This window comes from Calidris pugnax, unplaced genomic scaffold (genome assembly GCF_001431845.1).
Source record: "Calidris pugnax isolate Ruff unplaced genomic scaffold, ASM143184v1 scaffold50, whole genome shotgun sequence".
Lineage (NCBI taxonomy): Eukaryota > Metazoa > Chordata > Aves > Charadriiformes > Scolopacidae > Calidris > Calidris pugnax.
Genome location: NW_015090780.1, coordinates 455,207 through 469,335, shown reverse-complemented (window position 1 = coordinate 469,335; position 14,129 = coordinate 455,207). Strand labels below are relative to the sequence as shown.

Below are 14,129 nucleotides of genomic sequence, written 5' to 3'. Positions count from 1 at the left end.
TGGGAGTAGGGAATGAAGGACACAGACAGGGTGGGGATGGGGAGGACAAGGAGCCAGGATGGGGCTCAGGGGCTGCTGTGGGGTCTTGTCCACCTGCTTCAGCTGGGGTAGGTCTGGAGGCATGAGGGTATGGGGGCACAGGGCAGCCAGGGGACTGGGATGGGGATGTTGAAGGGCCTCATCCCTCTGCTGCAGCCGGGGCAGGCCTGGAGGCAGAGAGGTTGTGGAGCCAGGCTGAGGCTGGAGGGAGTGGCAGGGTGCAGCAGGGACACGGGTGGGGATAACGGGGTGCAGCACAGAGGACACAGGTGGGGAGGGCAGGGCATGGGGGGGAAGTGGGTGGGGATGGCGAGGTGCAGCAGGGGCACAGGCTGCTTGGGGTTGGGGGGGCACGGGGATCAATTCCTCTGCAGCCACAGCAGGATGGGTGGTGGGGAAGAGCCTCTGGCAGAGCCCAGCTGCGGGTGCGGGTGGGTGTGGGCAGGAGCTGTGGGTGCAGGCAGGAGCTGTGGGTGCAGGCAGGAGCTGGCGTGAGGAGCCTGCAGCCCAGCTGGGTGGCACAGGCCTGCTGTCCGTGTGGCTGGGCAGTGCTGGGCCTACTGGGGAGCCTGCCTGGCTGTGACAGCCGGGTGCCAGGGGGTGTGGAGTGCTTCTGCCAGGCACCTGGGGCTTGGATCGTCCTCCCAGGCACCTCCCCATGCTCCTGCTCAGAGCTCACTGTAGTCTGTGGGGTCGTGGGTGAGGAGGTGCCATTTATCCCCCAGCCCGGTCAGGCTTACCCACTGGGGCTGCATTTTTGCTGCCTGGCCCTTCCTAGGCCTGGGGCACAGCAGGCTGTGCAGGCAGGGCGAGTGGCAGCTTGGCAGACTCAGGCAGGCTCCAGGCCCTTTGCCTGCATCTCTGCAGACCCTCCAAAGCCCAAGCTGACGATTTACTGGCACCTTCCTCCCCTGTGCCGTGGAGCCGGCACCACTCCCTCCCAGCTCTGCTGAGCTCCATCCTCAGGGCGCCGGCCGGGGGGAAGAGCCGTGGCTCTGGCACCGAGCTTCTTCCTGGGGAGGCTGGTTCTGGGAGGGGAGTGGAGACAATGGCAAATTCCCGGAACAATGCTCTGAGCAGGCAGCGCTCCCGGCTCAGGTTTCGGTGCCGTTTCCCCTCCTGAGCCACTGTAGTACAGAGGCTCCTCCACTCCCTGCTGTTGTCTGCATGCGTTCGTTCATCTGCTGCTCCTCCTGGGATGCTCCTGGGATGTCTAACTTTGTTTCACAGCGCAGTGTGCACTGTGCTAGGGAGGCTCCTACCCCTTCTCTCTACCTGACCCTTCCCCATCCCACTCCATCCTCATGGCAGCTCTTGGGGCACGCTGGCTGTAGGATGCATGCAGACCCTGCCTGGAGGAGGTGGGGAGGGAGACAGCTTGGAGCTCTCTGGCCCATCGGCTGCTAAGATTGCCCCTGGCACCCTTTGGGCAATTGTCTGATCCTGGCCTGAGCTGGGGTTGGGCTGCGGTCGGGGGCTTTGCTCCCAGTGGTGTCAGCCGTGCTCTCCTGATCTCCTGCACCACGGAGGCTCTTAAGCCAATTAAAGCGGTAACTCTCAGCACTGACCCTCCAGGACATGTTGGTCTCAAGCTGCAGCTGAGGCTCTTTCTAATCTCGGGATTTGGGATTAGCTCGGGTGACCAGTTAAATGCAGTTTGCTAAACCCATTAGTGCGGTTGGATCCGGTGCAGGTGGATGTGGCAGTTAAAGCAGCGTTGAATAAATGCTGTGTGTGATGGGAAGGCTTTTCCCCGGCCAGGGCAGCGTGCCCCTCACCAAACATCCTCCCTTCCCTGATTTCCCTGCATTCCTCCTGCCTTGAGATCACCTTGGCAGGTCTCACCCCTACCGAATCCATCTCTGCACACCCCCGAGCCCCAGCTGTGACAAAGACCCCCAAATCACAAAAATACAGCTGCTTCCCAGCTGCAAAGGCAGCTCCGAGCACTAACTGAGATAATCCCAAATTAAAGCCGCTGTGAGAAGCTGCTGAAGTGAGTTGTCATCGGTGCGGTCATGATGCACGTGCAAATGCTCCGCCACGGATGCTCTCTGGTGACAGCTCCATGACCATGTGCCCGTGTAAGCAGCAGCAGTGCTCTCGGGGGCTGCTGCTTGGATGGTTTTGCCACTCAGGAATGGTTATCTGCTCTTCTCGCAGAAAGTCACCAGCTTTTTCACCCAAGAAACACCGCAGGGAAGGGACGCTGTGCACACCATGCATGCCTCCCACCCAGCAGCGTGCCCGGTGTCCCCTGACACCTCCACGGGCTGGCAGCTGGCTAGTGTGTCTCTGTGGGTCCCATTGCACTGGGGACAGCCCTGTCTGTGCCCATTGTGCCCTTGTGTCTACTTTAGCCCAGGGTCACACCTGGTTTGGCTGCCCGGGGCTTAGTGGGGCCAGACCCAGGGTGTCCTCTCCACCCATGGGTCCTCCTTGAAAGGTCCCCATCAGTCTGTGTCCCTCCATCCTCTGCTGGCTTGGGGACCCGGTGGCATCCCTAGGTCCTGATGTCAGTCCAGTGGCAGCCTCGTGGGGTGTGGGCACCCTCAGCAGCTCCCTGGGTGGGCTCATGAGGGGTGGCAGAGCTGGGACCTGCATGTTCACCCCCCAGCTCCTCTGCTCCCCAGGGCTTTGCTCTGTCTGCTCAGGACCCCTCTCAGCCCTGGGAGCACCTGGTTTTGGGGTGTCAGCTTGTCATGCTGCAGGACCCAGGGCTGGGGTCATTCATTTGCTGGGGGTCCCCATCTGGCCCTGGTGTGCAGGACAAAGGTTCTTTTTAGGGATGGATTTAGCTTTTCCCTGAGGATCAATGGCCTTGGCTGCTCCCATCCATTCCGGGAACCCGGGTCGTGTTGGGGTGTGGGGGACAGTGGGACACAGGGGCTTTCATAAGCTGTGACGTGCCAGCACGTGCAGCTCTCCCTGATGACCTGACTTGGCGGGATGTGTGAGGGATTAAAATGGCTGCAACAGGGAAGCAATTTTCTCCTTGTTTAAATAAAGGATTAAGGGATGATATCCCAAATTACCTTCTAGGAAAATCACACTCCGTATCGCCCACTCTTAGACTGGGGGGGTCCCTCATCCTTTTCCATCTGAAGATGATGATGAGTGTATTTGGTTATAACCAGGGCCAGGCTTTTCTCCTTGCGCTTCTTTTTTTCCAACACTTGAAAACTGGGGCCAGTAGCTGGGATTTGGGAGGAAACAGTGACATTGGTGGCAAAACCAGCTGTGGTGTGGCTCTGGCAAACCCGGCCATGGCAGGGCTCTGGCAAACCCAGCACCCACCCGAGCCCACCACCTTCCCACCGCAGGGGCTTCGTAGGATTACTCTTTGTAATACAAAGGAGGCAGCAATTAGCCCTGAGAGCTCTCGCGGTTGGTTTCTGCCTCATCATCAGTTTTTTGAAAATTAAATGATATTTTTTTTCAAGTGATTGATTCTGTATTTCCCATGCAGCTGCTGCGGCGCTGGGTTAGCAAGCGCTCGCCGTGCGCCGTCAGCGCGGGGATGTTTCTCTGGGCTGAAACACCACGGGATGATCAAATGCATAACAAACAAGAATCAACATTTCATTCTGGCAAGTTGATGGGAGATGAAATCTCATTTTAATGAGATCTGTGGAGCTGACAGGAAGACGGGAGGATAATTGTGCCCCAGCTGAAAGCTGGGGGAGGCCGCGGGTCACTTGTTGAGCGGCTGAGGAGCCGGGGACGGCGCGGCTCTGGGATCTGTGCATGGGAGGCTGCTGTGTGCTGCAGATGGCAGGATGCCGGTGCTGACGAGCCCAATTAGCGAGGCTGATTACAGGGAGAGGATGAGGTCACCAGCATCCGTGTCTCGTTCGCGCATGGGTGCCCTGGGACCAGCTAGCGATGCCCTGTGGCATCCCAGGCTCTACGTTGCTTCTCCCATTGCCTTCCCCCAACACTGTTCCCTCTGTCCCCAGGGGGATCCCCCAATTCACACTCTGCCAGCGAGGGGGGGGTCCATCCCCAGGCCCTTCTGCGGGGACAGAAGCAGTGACTGAGGAGGAGAGGGGCTGGAAGCAGCAGCCACCATGGTACTGCCAAGGCAGCGGTGGCCTGGCAGGTGACACGATGGCAGCGCTGGTCTGGTTGGACACAAGGAGGTGGCACCAGGGTGCAAACTTGTGCTGGGAGCCCCCAGGTGCAGGGCTGGGAGCACTGGCATCATTGCCCACTGCGTTTTGCCATGGACAAGCCCCATCTGTGTTCCCTGCCCTGGGGCCATTAAGCAGAGGGAGGCAGGAGCAAGGGACAGGCCAAAGAAAAGGCTAAAATTAGCCTCTCCCCCCGAGGTAGGGGGTTAAAGCGTCATTTTGACACAGGCACAAAGGATCCGGCAGGGGCCGGGAGCTGGGCTGGCCGTGGGCTGGCCCCTGCAGCCATCGGCACCCGCTGAAACTGGGGCAGAACTAGTCAAATCACATTAATTCCTGACAGCAACTTCTTGCCCTGTGCCCAGCTCTCGGGAGGGCTTTTTGAGGCTTCCAGCAGGGCAGGAGGGAGGGGACAGGCAGGTGTTGATGGGGCCAATGGGTCATCAGTGGCCTTGCTGGGAAGGACCACGGAAGCCCAGTGGGACCAGGATGCCCACCCTGCCCTCCCACACGCTGAGGGAGATGATGGGGCTGCCCGGGGTGGCAGCAGATGGCAGCAGGGTGGCACAGAGACCTCAGCGGCCCCAGCGGATGGCACCCACTGTGGTCTCATGGCTGTGCAGCCCGGGAGCGGGGAGCAAGGGGCTGTTCCTGCAGCAGGAGCAGGGCCGGCTCCTGCCTCCTCCTGCTGACGGATGAGCCAAAAGTGCTGGGATCAGGGTTTCTCCTGCACTCCGGGCTAATGGAGTCGGCTGGCAGCGCTTTCCGGAGCTGACGGAGAGGCCGTCGCTCTGCGTGATGGTTTGACTCTGCTGGGAGGAAGCTTTATGGCCTGACATCCTCCCGCTTCATCTTTCTGTTTTCCCCCTCATCCGGCTCCCTCTTTCCCCTGGAGGCGGCGGAGCCACCAGCCGGTGGTGCAGGCAGGGCTGCCCGGGGATGCCCAGCCTCTCCGGCCCTCTGTCCCCTCCTGTGGTGCCCGGATCTGGCCCCGTGCCGTGGGGAGGGGTCCCTGGTGCTGGTGACTCAGCTGGTGCGTGCGTCGGTGACACGCACACCTCCACTGACCCCCGGCCAACAACCAGATGGCCAGGGCCGTGTGTGCCCGCACCCGTAGCCCTGCCAAGAGCCTAGGAGCTTCCCGCGGGCACCACAGCATGACCAGCTGGTGCCTCCATCCTGGCCGGGGCAGGGGGAGGCAGGGTGGGCTCCGTGCCAGCCGGAACAAAGACATCCCCTTTGAGAAGCGCAGGGACACCCTGATGGCCAGGTGGACAGTGGGGTGATGGCCAGGTGGGCCCCAGGACAGCAGGGTGCTGAGCTGGCTTTGCAGAAGCTGCCTCCTTCTTGGCATCTCAGGGTCCCAGGGTGGGACAGGGATGTGCTCAGCATCACCCCTGCCCTACAGCTCCCTGCACCCCCAGCACGGGGGACTTTCCATGGCCCCAAATTAGGGGAAAATTGCTCAGGGGTTGGCAGTAGTCATGGGGCATGCCTGGCATGGGCAGAGGGAGATGAGCTCGGCTGCTTGGGTGATGGGGGCCCCTCTCACCCTCCCAACCCCCTCGCGCAGGTACCTCCGCACACTGTACCTGGGGCTGCAGAGCCGGTGGCAGGCTGAGCACCGCCGCCGCCACTTCTACTGGAGGATGATGTTCGAGAGCGCGGACATCAGCATGCTGCGCCTGCTGGAGACCTTCCTGAAGAGCGCGCCCCAGCTCGTCCTGCAGCTCAGCATCATGGTGCAGCAGAACAGCATCGAGCCGCTGCAGGGTAAGGGACACAGCCCCCGCGGCAGGGGACGGGGGCAGCTGGAGGGGGAGCCCTGGGTTCTCACTACCCTTCCTCACTTTGTGCCCACAGGGCTCTCGGCCTCGGCCTCGCTGGTCTCCCTGGCGTGGATGATCGCCTCCTACCAGAAGGTGCTGCGGGACTCGCGGGAGGACAAGATGCCCATGTCCTACAAGGGGGCCGTGGTGCAGATCCTGTGGCACCTCTTCACCATCGCCGCCCGCGCCATCGCCTTCGCCCTCTTCGCCTCCGTGTTCCAGCTCTACTTCGGCATCTTCATCGTCACCCACTGGTGCATCATGACCTTCTGGATCATCCAGGGCGAGACGGACTTCTGCATGTCCAAGTGGGAGGAGATCATCTACAACATGGTGGTGGGCATCATCTACATCTTCTGCTGGTTCAACGTCAAGGAGGGACGGAGCCGCTACCGCATGTGCATCTACTACGTCATCACGCTGTCGGAGAACGCCGCCCTCACCGTCCTCTGGTTCCTCTACTACGACCGCAAGACCACCTCCGACTTCGACGCCTTAATCCTCGTCTGCGTGGTCAGCTCCAGCTTCGCCCTCGGCATCTTCTTCATGTTCATCTACTACTGCCTCTTGCACCCCAACGGCCCCATGTTCGGTCCCCACTCCGGGGGCTGCATTTTCCGGCAGCGGCCGGCCCCGGTGCCGGGGTCCCCTACGGACGCCGTCACCAGCCCTCCCCGCTCGCTGCCGCGGACTACAGGGGGGGAGCGGGAAGGGGCGCTGGGGGAGCGGGACAGCTGCGTGCCCGTCTTCCAGGTGAGACCCTGTCCCCCGCCGGCGCCGGCCGCCCGTGCCCCGCGGACAGAGGGTCCCGTCATCCGCATTGACCTGCCCAGAAAGAAGTACCCGGCCTGGGACGCCCACTTCATCGACCGGCGCCTGCGGAAAACCATCCTGGCACTGGAGTACGCGTCGCCCACCACCCCGCGCCTGCAGTACCGCACCCCCGGTGCTCCCCAGGAGGTGCTGGAGTATGAGACCACCGTGTAGGGTGGGGGCTGTGGGGCCACGGCAGGGCCCCTCCCGGTGCCATCCCCGCCGCCCCGCGTCTTCACAGCCGTTTGCCTTTCTGTTGGGTTGGCCGGTGTTGCCGCGCTGCCATGCTGAGCACCCCACGGGTGGAAGCTGGGGAGGTCTCTTGGTGCTATCCCCCTCCCCGTGCCACCCTCCTGCAGCCGAGACCCCTGTCCTCACCACACAGCGGCCACCCCAGCTCTCCCCGGGGCTTGTCCTTGCCAAAATACCTCACCGGTGCCTCAGCCCAAGGCGGTGGGTGCTGTGGCCCCACAGCGCTTGACGGGGTCGGTGGTGCAGGATGGGGACTGGGGGCATCCCCGGGCTGGGGGCTGGTGGCTACAAGGGGCATGGGGCATGGTGGGGCATGACTGAGGTGGGCAACACGTGGGGACACGGGTGCTGGGGCAGCCCCATTCCTCTGCCGTGGGGCTGGAGTGTGTGGGGGGCTCCTGTCACCCCCCAGGAGCCAGCGCAGGGGACAGATGGGGTACGGCCAGCCCCCCCATGTCTCCTGGCTCCCCTCTGCCCTGGGGTCCCTGCTGACTTGTGGGGTGCAGACCCTGGGCCAGGGGAGCCCCTCACAGGCAGGCACTGACCCTGCTCCCCCTGGCACCGAGCTGGGGCAGCAGGGGATGGCTGTGCCCCATTGTCCCCTCTGTCCCCATGGGAACCGCTTCATCTCATTTGGTTTGTTTTCACCTGAATAGTGACATTTTGTGTGACATTTTCTACCTCCACTGAGGCCGGGGGAGGCAGGGTCTGGCTGGCATTGCTTGGGGGGGGGTGTGCGGGGCTGTCAGCATTCCTGGGGCTCCCCAAAGTGGGATTCACCCCCGCCCCCTGCCCTGAGATGTTCTCCCCTCCCAGGTTTGGCATCACTTCCCACCTGGGAGCATTTCCATCCATCCACCCATCAGCATCAGCCCCTTCCAGCTCCCCAGTATAACCGTGAGCCGGGATCCTGCCTGCCCCTGCCTCTTCCCCTGCCTGTCCCTGCCTGCCCCTGCCTGCCCCTGCCTCCCCAGAGGAGTGGGGCTGCCCCAGGCTCTGGGATTGAATGTGTCCCCTGGTCCTGCCCGGATCCATTGGTGTGGCCCCACCTGAAGGGCTGTGCTGAATGTACCCTGTGCCCCCCTGGCACACGCATGTGCGTGTGTGTGTGTGTGCAGGGGGCTGGCAGGGGTTTGCAGGGCAGGGGAGCTGCTGGACCCCGCGGCTGTGCATCACCTCCACCCCTCGCCCCCATGGTCCCTGTGCCTTCCCCACACACCCCTTCCCCCCCACACCAGTCCTGGCTGCCCCATGCCACAGTGCCAAGCCCTGGGCAGGGGAGTGTGGGCATCCCCGCATCAGCCCCATCGTGCCACCCCATGAGGAACCCCATGAGGAACCGCGCTGGCCGCGGGGAGGGCTGGTGTTGGGGAGCTGCCCCTGGGAATGGCTCTGGCTGCCACCCACCTGGTTGGGCTATGGGGTCCCCAAGGGACAGTGTGGGTGCCTGGCCCCCTGGCACAGAGTGGCATCACGTTGTTTTGCTTTTTTTTTTCCCATTTCTCTGTAGCTGGAAGGCCAGAGTAACAGCGGGCTGGGGTGGGCTGTCGCTGGGGTCACTGGTGCTAACTGGTGCTAACTGGAAGCCTCGGAAACCCTTTTGGAGGAGGGTGTAAATGATGCCTGGGGGTGGGCAGCAGGACAGACCCCTGGCAACCCACACCCTTCCTTCGCTGCCGGTGATGGGCAGATCCCAGTGGGAGGTTCTGACCGTGCTGGGGACAGCACTGGGCATGGGGTGGCTCTTCTGGGGGGTCTCTTTTCCTCAGGGAAGGTGGGGGCAGTGGCCATGGGAGCTGGGCTGGGGCTGGCACTAACTTCTCCTTGCCAGGGGAGCCAGGGAGCCACCAGGGATGGACCACATGGGGGATCCGGGACCTGTGTGGGGTGGCTCTCCTGGCTCCCCCCAGCCCGAGCCCCTCACAGGCCAGGAGGAGCCGCTGGTTGGGGTGATCTGCAGCCCCCCTCCATGCCCTTCACCCCCAGGGTTTGCGTGGGGACCCCAGAGCCGCACCGGCAGGACAGAGGGACACTTTTCTATGCACTCAAGCCACGGTACCCTCAGCCCCGGGCTGCTCCGGGCAGGGATCTCAGCAGCGGCAGGAGGCACCGAGCTGTGTGGGTGCCACAGGGCAGCCACGGGACCTGACCCTGGCCCTGGGGCTCAGTCACCCCCCTGTGGCAAGGGGGGACAACCTGGGGCCAAGCCAGGTGATGTGGGATGGGGGCAGCTCCAGGGGTGCTTGTGCTCCCTCTGGGGACGGGGGTCCTGGTCCTCAGGGGGGTGTCACCCCGTGGGTGGCAGTGGGGCTCTCCTGGCTTCAGGAAGCAGGGAGAGGTTTGAGCTGGGGCCATTTGTTCCCGGTGGGGCTGCTGGGGGGGTCTCAGCCACGTCTCCACTCCCCCCCTCCAGTGCCGGGACCTGGCGGCCACTGTCATGTACTGTAAATACTCTGTGTGCCACCTTCTTCTCTGGGACCCTCGGCGGGGGCGGGGGGCAAGCGGTAGGCCGTGGTCCGTACCAAGACTTTTTTGTATACCACAAACTTTTTGTATATTTTTAATTTTGCTGCGACATGAGATATTAAATTCATTTCAATAAGCCCTGCCTGCGGGAACCTGTCCTTGCCAGCACCTCTGGCTCCTGCCCTGAGCTCCTCACCAGGGCAGGATGCTGCCCCTCCATCCAGGGGTTCTCGGGGGCCCTGGGGGACGGAGCAGGAGGGCTGTGGCGGTGCTGCCCGTCTGGTGTCAGTGGTCCTGGCTGGTGCTGGTGGCCGGCAGGGAAGGGGTGCACGGGCAGGATGCAGTGTGCCGGGGAGGAAGCCGTTGGACACAGCCCTGTCCCTGTCACCAGGGCTGCAGGGACAATCTCCTCCCTGCTGGAGGCCCCGATCCCCAGCCGACCCCCAAACCCACAGGGGGCTCAGGACCCATGGGTGGTCACGAGGATGGGGTGCTGGATGCAGCTACACGGGCTCCAGTCAGTGCCATTCCCTGTGCCATGGCCCCGCAGATGCCAGGCAGGACAGGGCAGTGAGGGCCAGGAACCCTCAGCGCTGCCCCATGGGGATGGGGCTGATGTGGGGCTGTGGGGCAACGGAGCAGACCCAGGCCCAGGGGAGAGCCCTGCAGCAGTGAGGGGCAGGGGCTGCTCTGCAGCCAGGTCCCATGGACACCTCCAGACCCAGACCCAGTCCTATCCCCTGCTCCGGTCCCATCCCAGACTAATTCAGCCCCTGCCGCTGCCCAAATCCCGGCGTGGTGCTGCCCGTCTGGTGTCAGTGGTCCTGGCTGGTGCTGGTGGCCGGCAGGGAAGGGGTGCACGGGCAGGATGCAGTGTGCCGGGGAGGAAGCCGTTGGACACAGCCCTGTCCCTGTCGCCAGGGCTGCAGGGACAATCTCCTCCCTGCTGGAGGCCCCGATCCCCAGCCAACCCCCAAACCCACAGGGGGCTCAGGACCCATGGGTGGTCACGAGGATGGGGTGCTGGATGCAGCTACACGGGCTCCAGTCAGTGCCATTCCCTGTGCCATGGCCCCGCAGATGCCAGGCAGGACAGGGCAGTGAGGGCCAGGAACCCTCAGCGCTGCCCCATGGGGATGGGGCTGATGTGGGGCTGTGGGGCAACGGAGCAGACCCAGGCCCAGGGGAGAGCCCTGCAGCAGCGAGGGGCAGGGGCTGCTCTGCAGCCAGGTCCCATGGACACCTCCAGACCCAGACCCAGTCCTATCCCCTGCTCCGGTCCCATCCCAGACTAATTCAGCCCCTGCCGCTGCCCAAATCCCGGCCCAGCACCAGCTCTAGTTCCAGCCCAGCACCAGCCCCAGCCCCAGTCCAAGCCCCTGCTCCAGTCCCACCCCAGCCTACTTCAGCCCCTGTTTCTGCCCAAGTACCAGCACAGCCCCACTCCAAGTCCCAGCCCCGGTCAAAATCACACTTCCACCCGCAGTCTCAGCTCTAGTCCCAATCCCAGTCCCAGTCTCAGTCCTGTCCCAGTCCCAGCCCAGGCCAGCCCAGTCCCAGCACCCCCCCAGGAGGGGCAGGAACTCACATCCCGGCCGTCCTGGTGGAGTTTCCGACACAGGAAAAGGCAGCGGCGCCGAGCGGGGCGGTGGGGGCGGCCGTGCCGGGAGGCAGCGCCGCGGCCCCGCCATGGACGGCGAGGCCAAGAAGGGGAAGAAGGTGCGTGGGCCTGGGGCTGGTGTCCCGGGGTGGGGGGTGGCAGGAGGGTGGGAGTGGGTAAGACACGGGAACACGGGGACGAGTGGCCTTGCAACCTTCCTGTGGTACGGTGGGGAGAGGTGGGGTCCCCACTCGTTGCCTCCCAAACCACTCAAATGGTGCAAATTTGGGAGAAGAGAGGTGATTGACCCCTCATCGGGCACTGGGGGCCCAGGAACCCTCAGCGCTGCCCCATGGGGATGGGGCTGATGTGGGGCTGTGGGGCAACGGAGCAGACCCAGGCCCAGGGGAGAGCCCTGCAGCAGTGAGGGGCAGGGGCTGCTCTGCAGCCAGGTCCCATGGACACCTCCAGACCCAGACCCAGTCCTATCCCCTGCTCCGGTCCCATCCCAGACTAATTCAGCCCCTGCCGCTGCCCAAATCCCGGCCCAGCACCAGCTCTAGTTCCAGCCCAGCACCAGCCCCAGCCCCAGTCCAAGCCCCTGCTCCAGTCCCACCCCAGCCTACTTCAGCCCCTGTTTCTGCCCAAGTACCAGCACAGCCCCACTCCAAGTCCCAGCCCCGGTCAAAATCACACTTCCACCCGCAGTCTCAGCTCTAGTCCCAATCCCAGTCCCAGTCTCAGTCCTGTCCCAGTCCCAGCCCAGGCCAGCCCAGTCCCAGCACCCCCCCAGGAGGGGCAGGAACTCACATCCCGGCCGTCCTGGTGGAGTTTCCGACACAGGAAAAGGCAGCGGCGCCGAGCGGGGCGGTGGGGGCGGCCGTGCCGGGAGGCAGCGCCGCGGCCCCGCCATGGACGGCGAGGCCAAGAAGGGGAAGAAGGTGCGTGGGCCTGGGGCTGGTGTCCCGGGGTGGGGGGTGGCAGGAGGGTGGGAGTGGGTAAGACACGGGAACACGGGGACGAGTGGCCTTGCAACCTTCCTGTGGTACGGTGGGGAGAGGTGGGGTCCCCACTCGTTGCCTCCCAAACCACTCAAATGGTGCAAATTTGGGAGAAGAGAGGTGAGCGGCCCCTCCTAGGGCACTGGGTGCCTGCAGACCCCCTGTGTGGGTGCCAGGGTTGGGTGGCTGGTGCTGATGTGTCCCCGTGCCTGCTGTCCCTCCCAGGGCTTTGTGTCGCCCATCAAGAGGCTGGTGTTCCCCAAAGCGGCTCGGAGGTCGGCGCTCCGCAGCAGCGTCTACCGGCGGCCGCTACACTCGGTGCCCCTCTACCCCCCCGATTACCTGATCGACCCCCAGATCTTGCTGCACGACTACGTGGAGAAGGAGGTGAAGGTAAGGGTGGTGGAGTGTCACCAGGGATGCCCAGGGTCCCTGCCAGTGCATGGTGGGGGTGACGAGGCCACTACACCACACAGAGGGACACCACCTGCAGTGGCCAGGTGGTCCCCCCCCCGGGTCCTCCTGGTCCCCTCCCTGCCTGGGCAACACCAAGGGAGGGGGAAGGTGGGCTGGGGGTTCAGGGAGGACCCCCTTGTTGCAGGATCTCTCTGCACCCCAGGGAGATGCATCCTGCCCATATGGATGTGGGTGCTCTGGGGGAGGCTCCAAGCCATGGGGTAGGGAGGATGCATAGCCCCAGCCCCCCCACAAGCTGCCCAGGGTTTTGTGTCCCCCCCACAGTTTTTAGGCCACCTGACATGGGTGACAGCCTCCCTGAACCCCTCCAGCCGGGATGAGGTGCTGCAGCTGCTGGACACAGCCAGGGTAAGAGGGATCCTGACACCTCCAGTGTGTGCCCCCCCATGCTGCTGCGTGTCCCCATGCCCTTGGCACTTGTTCTGCCCCCGCAGCAGCTGAAGGAGCTGCCGCTGCAGACGACGCCGGAGCAGGACAGCATCCTCAGCCTCTCCGCACGCTGCCTCCTGCTCACCTGGCGCGACAACGAGGAGCTCATCCTGCGCATCCCCACCCACGAGATCGCCGCGGCGTCCTACCTGCGCGATGATGCCCTGCACCTCCTCATCCTCAAAACTGGTGCGGGCATCCAACTGGGGCCACTGGTGTCCCCAGGCTGCGGGGGGCTGGAGCCCAGAGGGGTGCTGGGGGAGGCACTGGGTCTGGCTGGGCTCTGCTCTCCTGAGGCTGGAGGGGGACACTGCCTCAGGGTCCCCACCATCCCCGCTCTGTAGGGCTCACTGCCCCATCAGGCAGGTCCCAGCTGCACTCCCAGCCCTGTTGCCTTTAATGGCAGGAGGAGAGGAGGCTGGAAAAGCCCCCTGTCCCCATGTGTGTCCCCCCTCCTGAGCTTTGATCAGCAAACCCGGGCTCAGCTGCCAGCAGCAGGCAGGGTCCCTGGGGAGGGGGCTGCGCCAGCCTGAGCCCCAACCTGCACACAGAGCAGTCCCCTAATCCCCTGTCCTGCTGCCCCTAATCCTCCTGCCCCAGCCCCTCTGTGTCCCCACTGTCCCCCAGCCCACTGGGGCTCCCCATCCCATCCTCCCCCATCACTCTGCATCCCTCCCAGCTGGTGTGATGGGGCAGCCAGGGCCAGGCAGGGTGGGCAGTGTAGCCCCCTGCCCTGCTACCCCTAATTCCCCTGCCTCCTGCCCCTAATCCCCCTGCCCCAGTCCCTCTGCGTCCCCACTGTCCCCCAGCCCACTGGGGCTCCCCATCCCATCCTCCCCCATCACTCTGCATCCCTCCCAGCTGGTGTGATGGGGCAGCCAGGGCCAGGCAGGGTGGGCAGTGTAGCCCCCTGCCCTGCTACCCCTAATTCCCCTGCCTCCTGCCCCTAATCCCCCAGCCCCTCTGCATCCCCACTGTCCCCCAGACCACTGGGGCTCCCCATCCCATCCCATCCCATCCCATCCCATCCCATCCCATCCTCCCCCATCCCTCTGCATTCCCCCCAGCTGGTGGGGCAGGGCAGCCCGGG

The 14,129-nt window shown here is 64.1% G+C and overlaps 2 protein-coding genes across 2 annotated transcripts in view; both read left to right on the top strand.

Annotated features, from left to right (window-relative positions):
• The first annotated feature begins 5,743 nt into the window (after positions 1-5,743).
• Positions 5,744-9,668, top strand: XKR7 (X-linked Kx blood group related 7). Its single transcript, XM_014955629.1, has 2 exons — positions 5,744-5,945; positions 6,036-9,668. Exons 1-2 carry the CDS (start codon positions 5,822-5,824, stop codon positions 6,986-6,988), a joined length of 1,077 nt encoding a protein of 358 aa, XP_014811115.1. The 5' UTR covers positions 5,744-5,821; the 3' UTR covers positions 6,989-9,668.
• Positions 9,669-11,990: 2,322 nt separating this feature from the next.
• CCM2L (cerebral cavernous malformation 2-like) overlaps positions 11,991-14,129 on the top strand; it is a 24,398-nt gene continuing 22,259 nt past the window's right edge. The window contains exons 1-4 of the mRNA XM_014954724.1: positions 11,991-12,073; positions 12,359-12,526; positions 12,875-12,958; positions 13,045-13,228. Coding sequence (XP_014810210.1) covers positions 12,044-12,073; positions 12,359-12,526; positions 12,875-12,958; positions 13,045-13,228 — 466 coding nt within the window. The 5' untranslated portion in view covers positions 11,991-12,043. The remainder of the gene's footprint in view (positions 12,074-12,358; positions 12,527-12,874; positions 12,959-13,044; positions 13,229-14,129) is intronic.

Coding starts and splice junctions, on each gene's coding strand:
- XKR7 (XM_014955629.1), top strand. CDS start 5,822: ATGATGTTCGAGAGCGCGGACATCAGCATGCTGCGCCTGCTGGAGACC. Junction 5,946..6,035: donor CAGCATCGAGCCGCTGCAGG/GTAAGGGACACA, acceptor TTGTGCCCACAG/GGCTCTCGGCCTCGGCCTCG.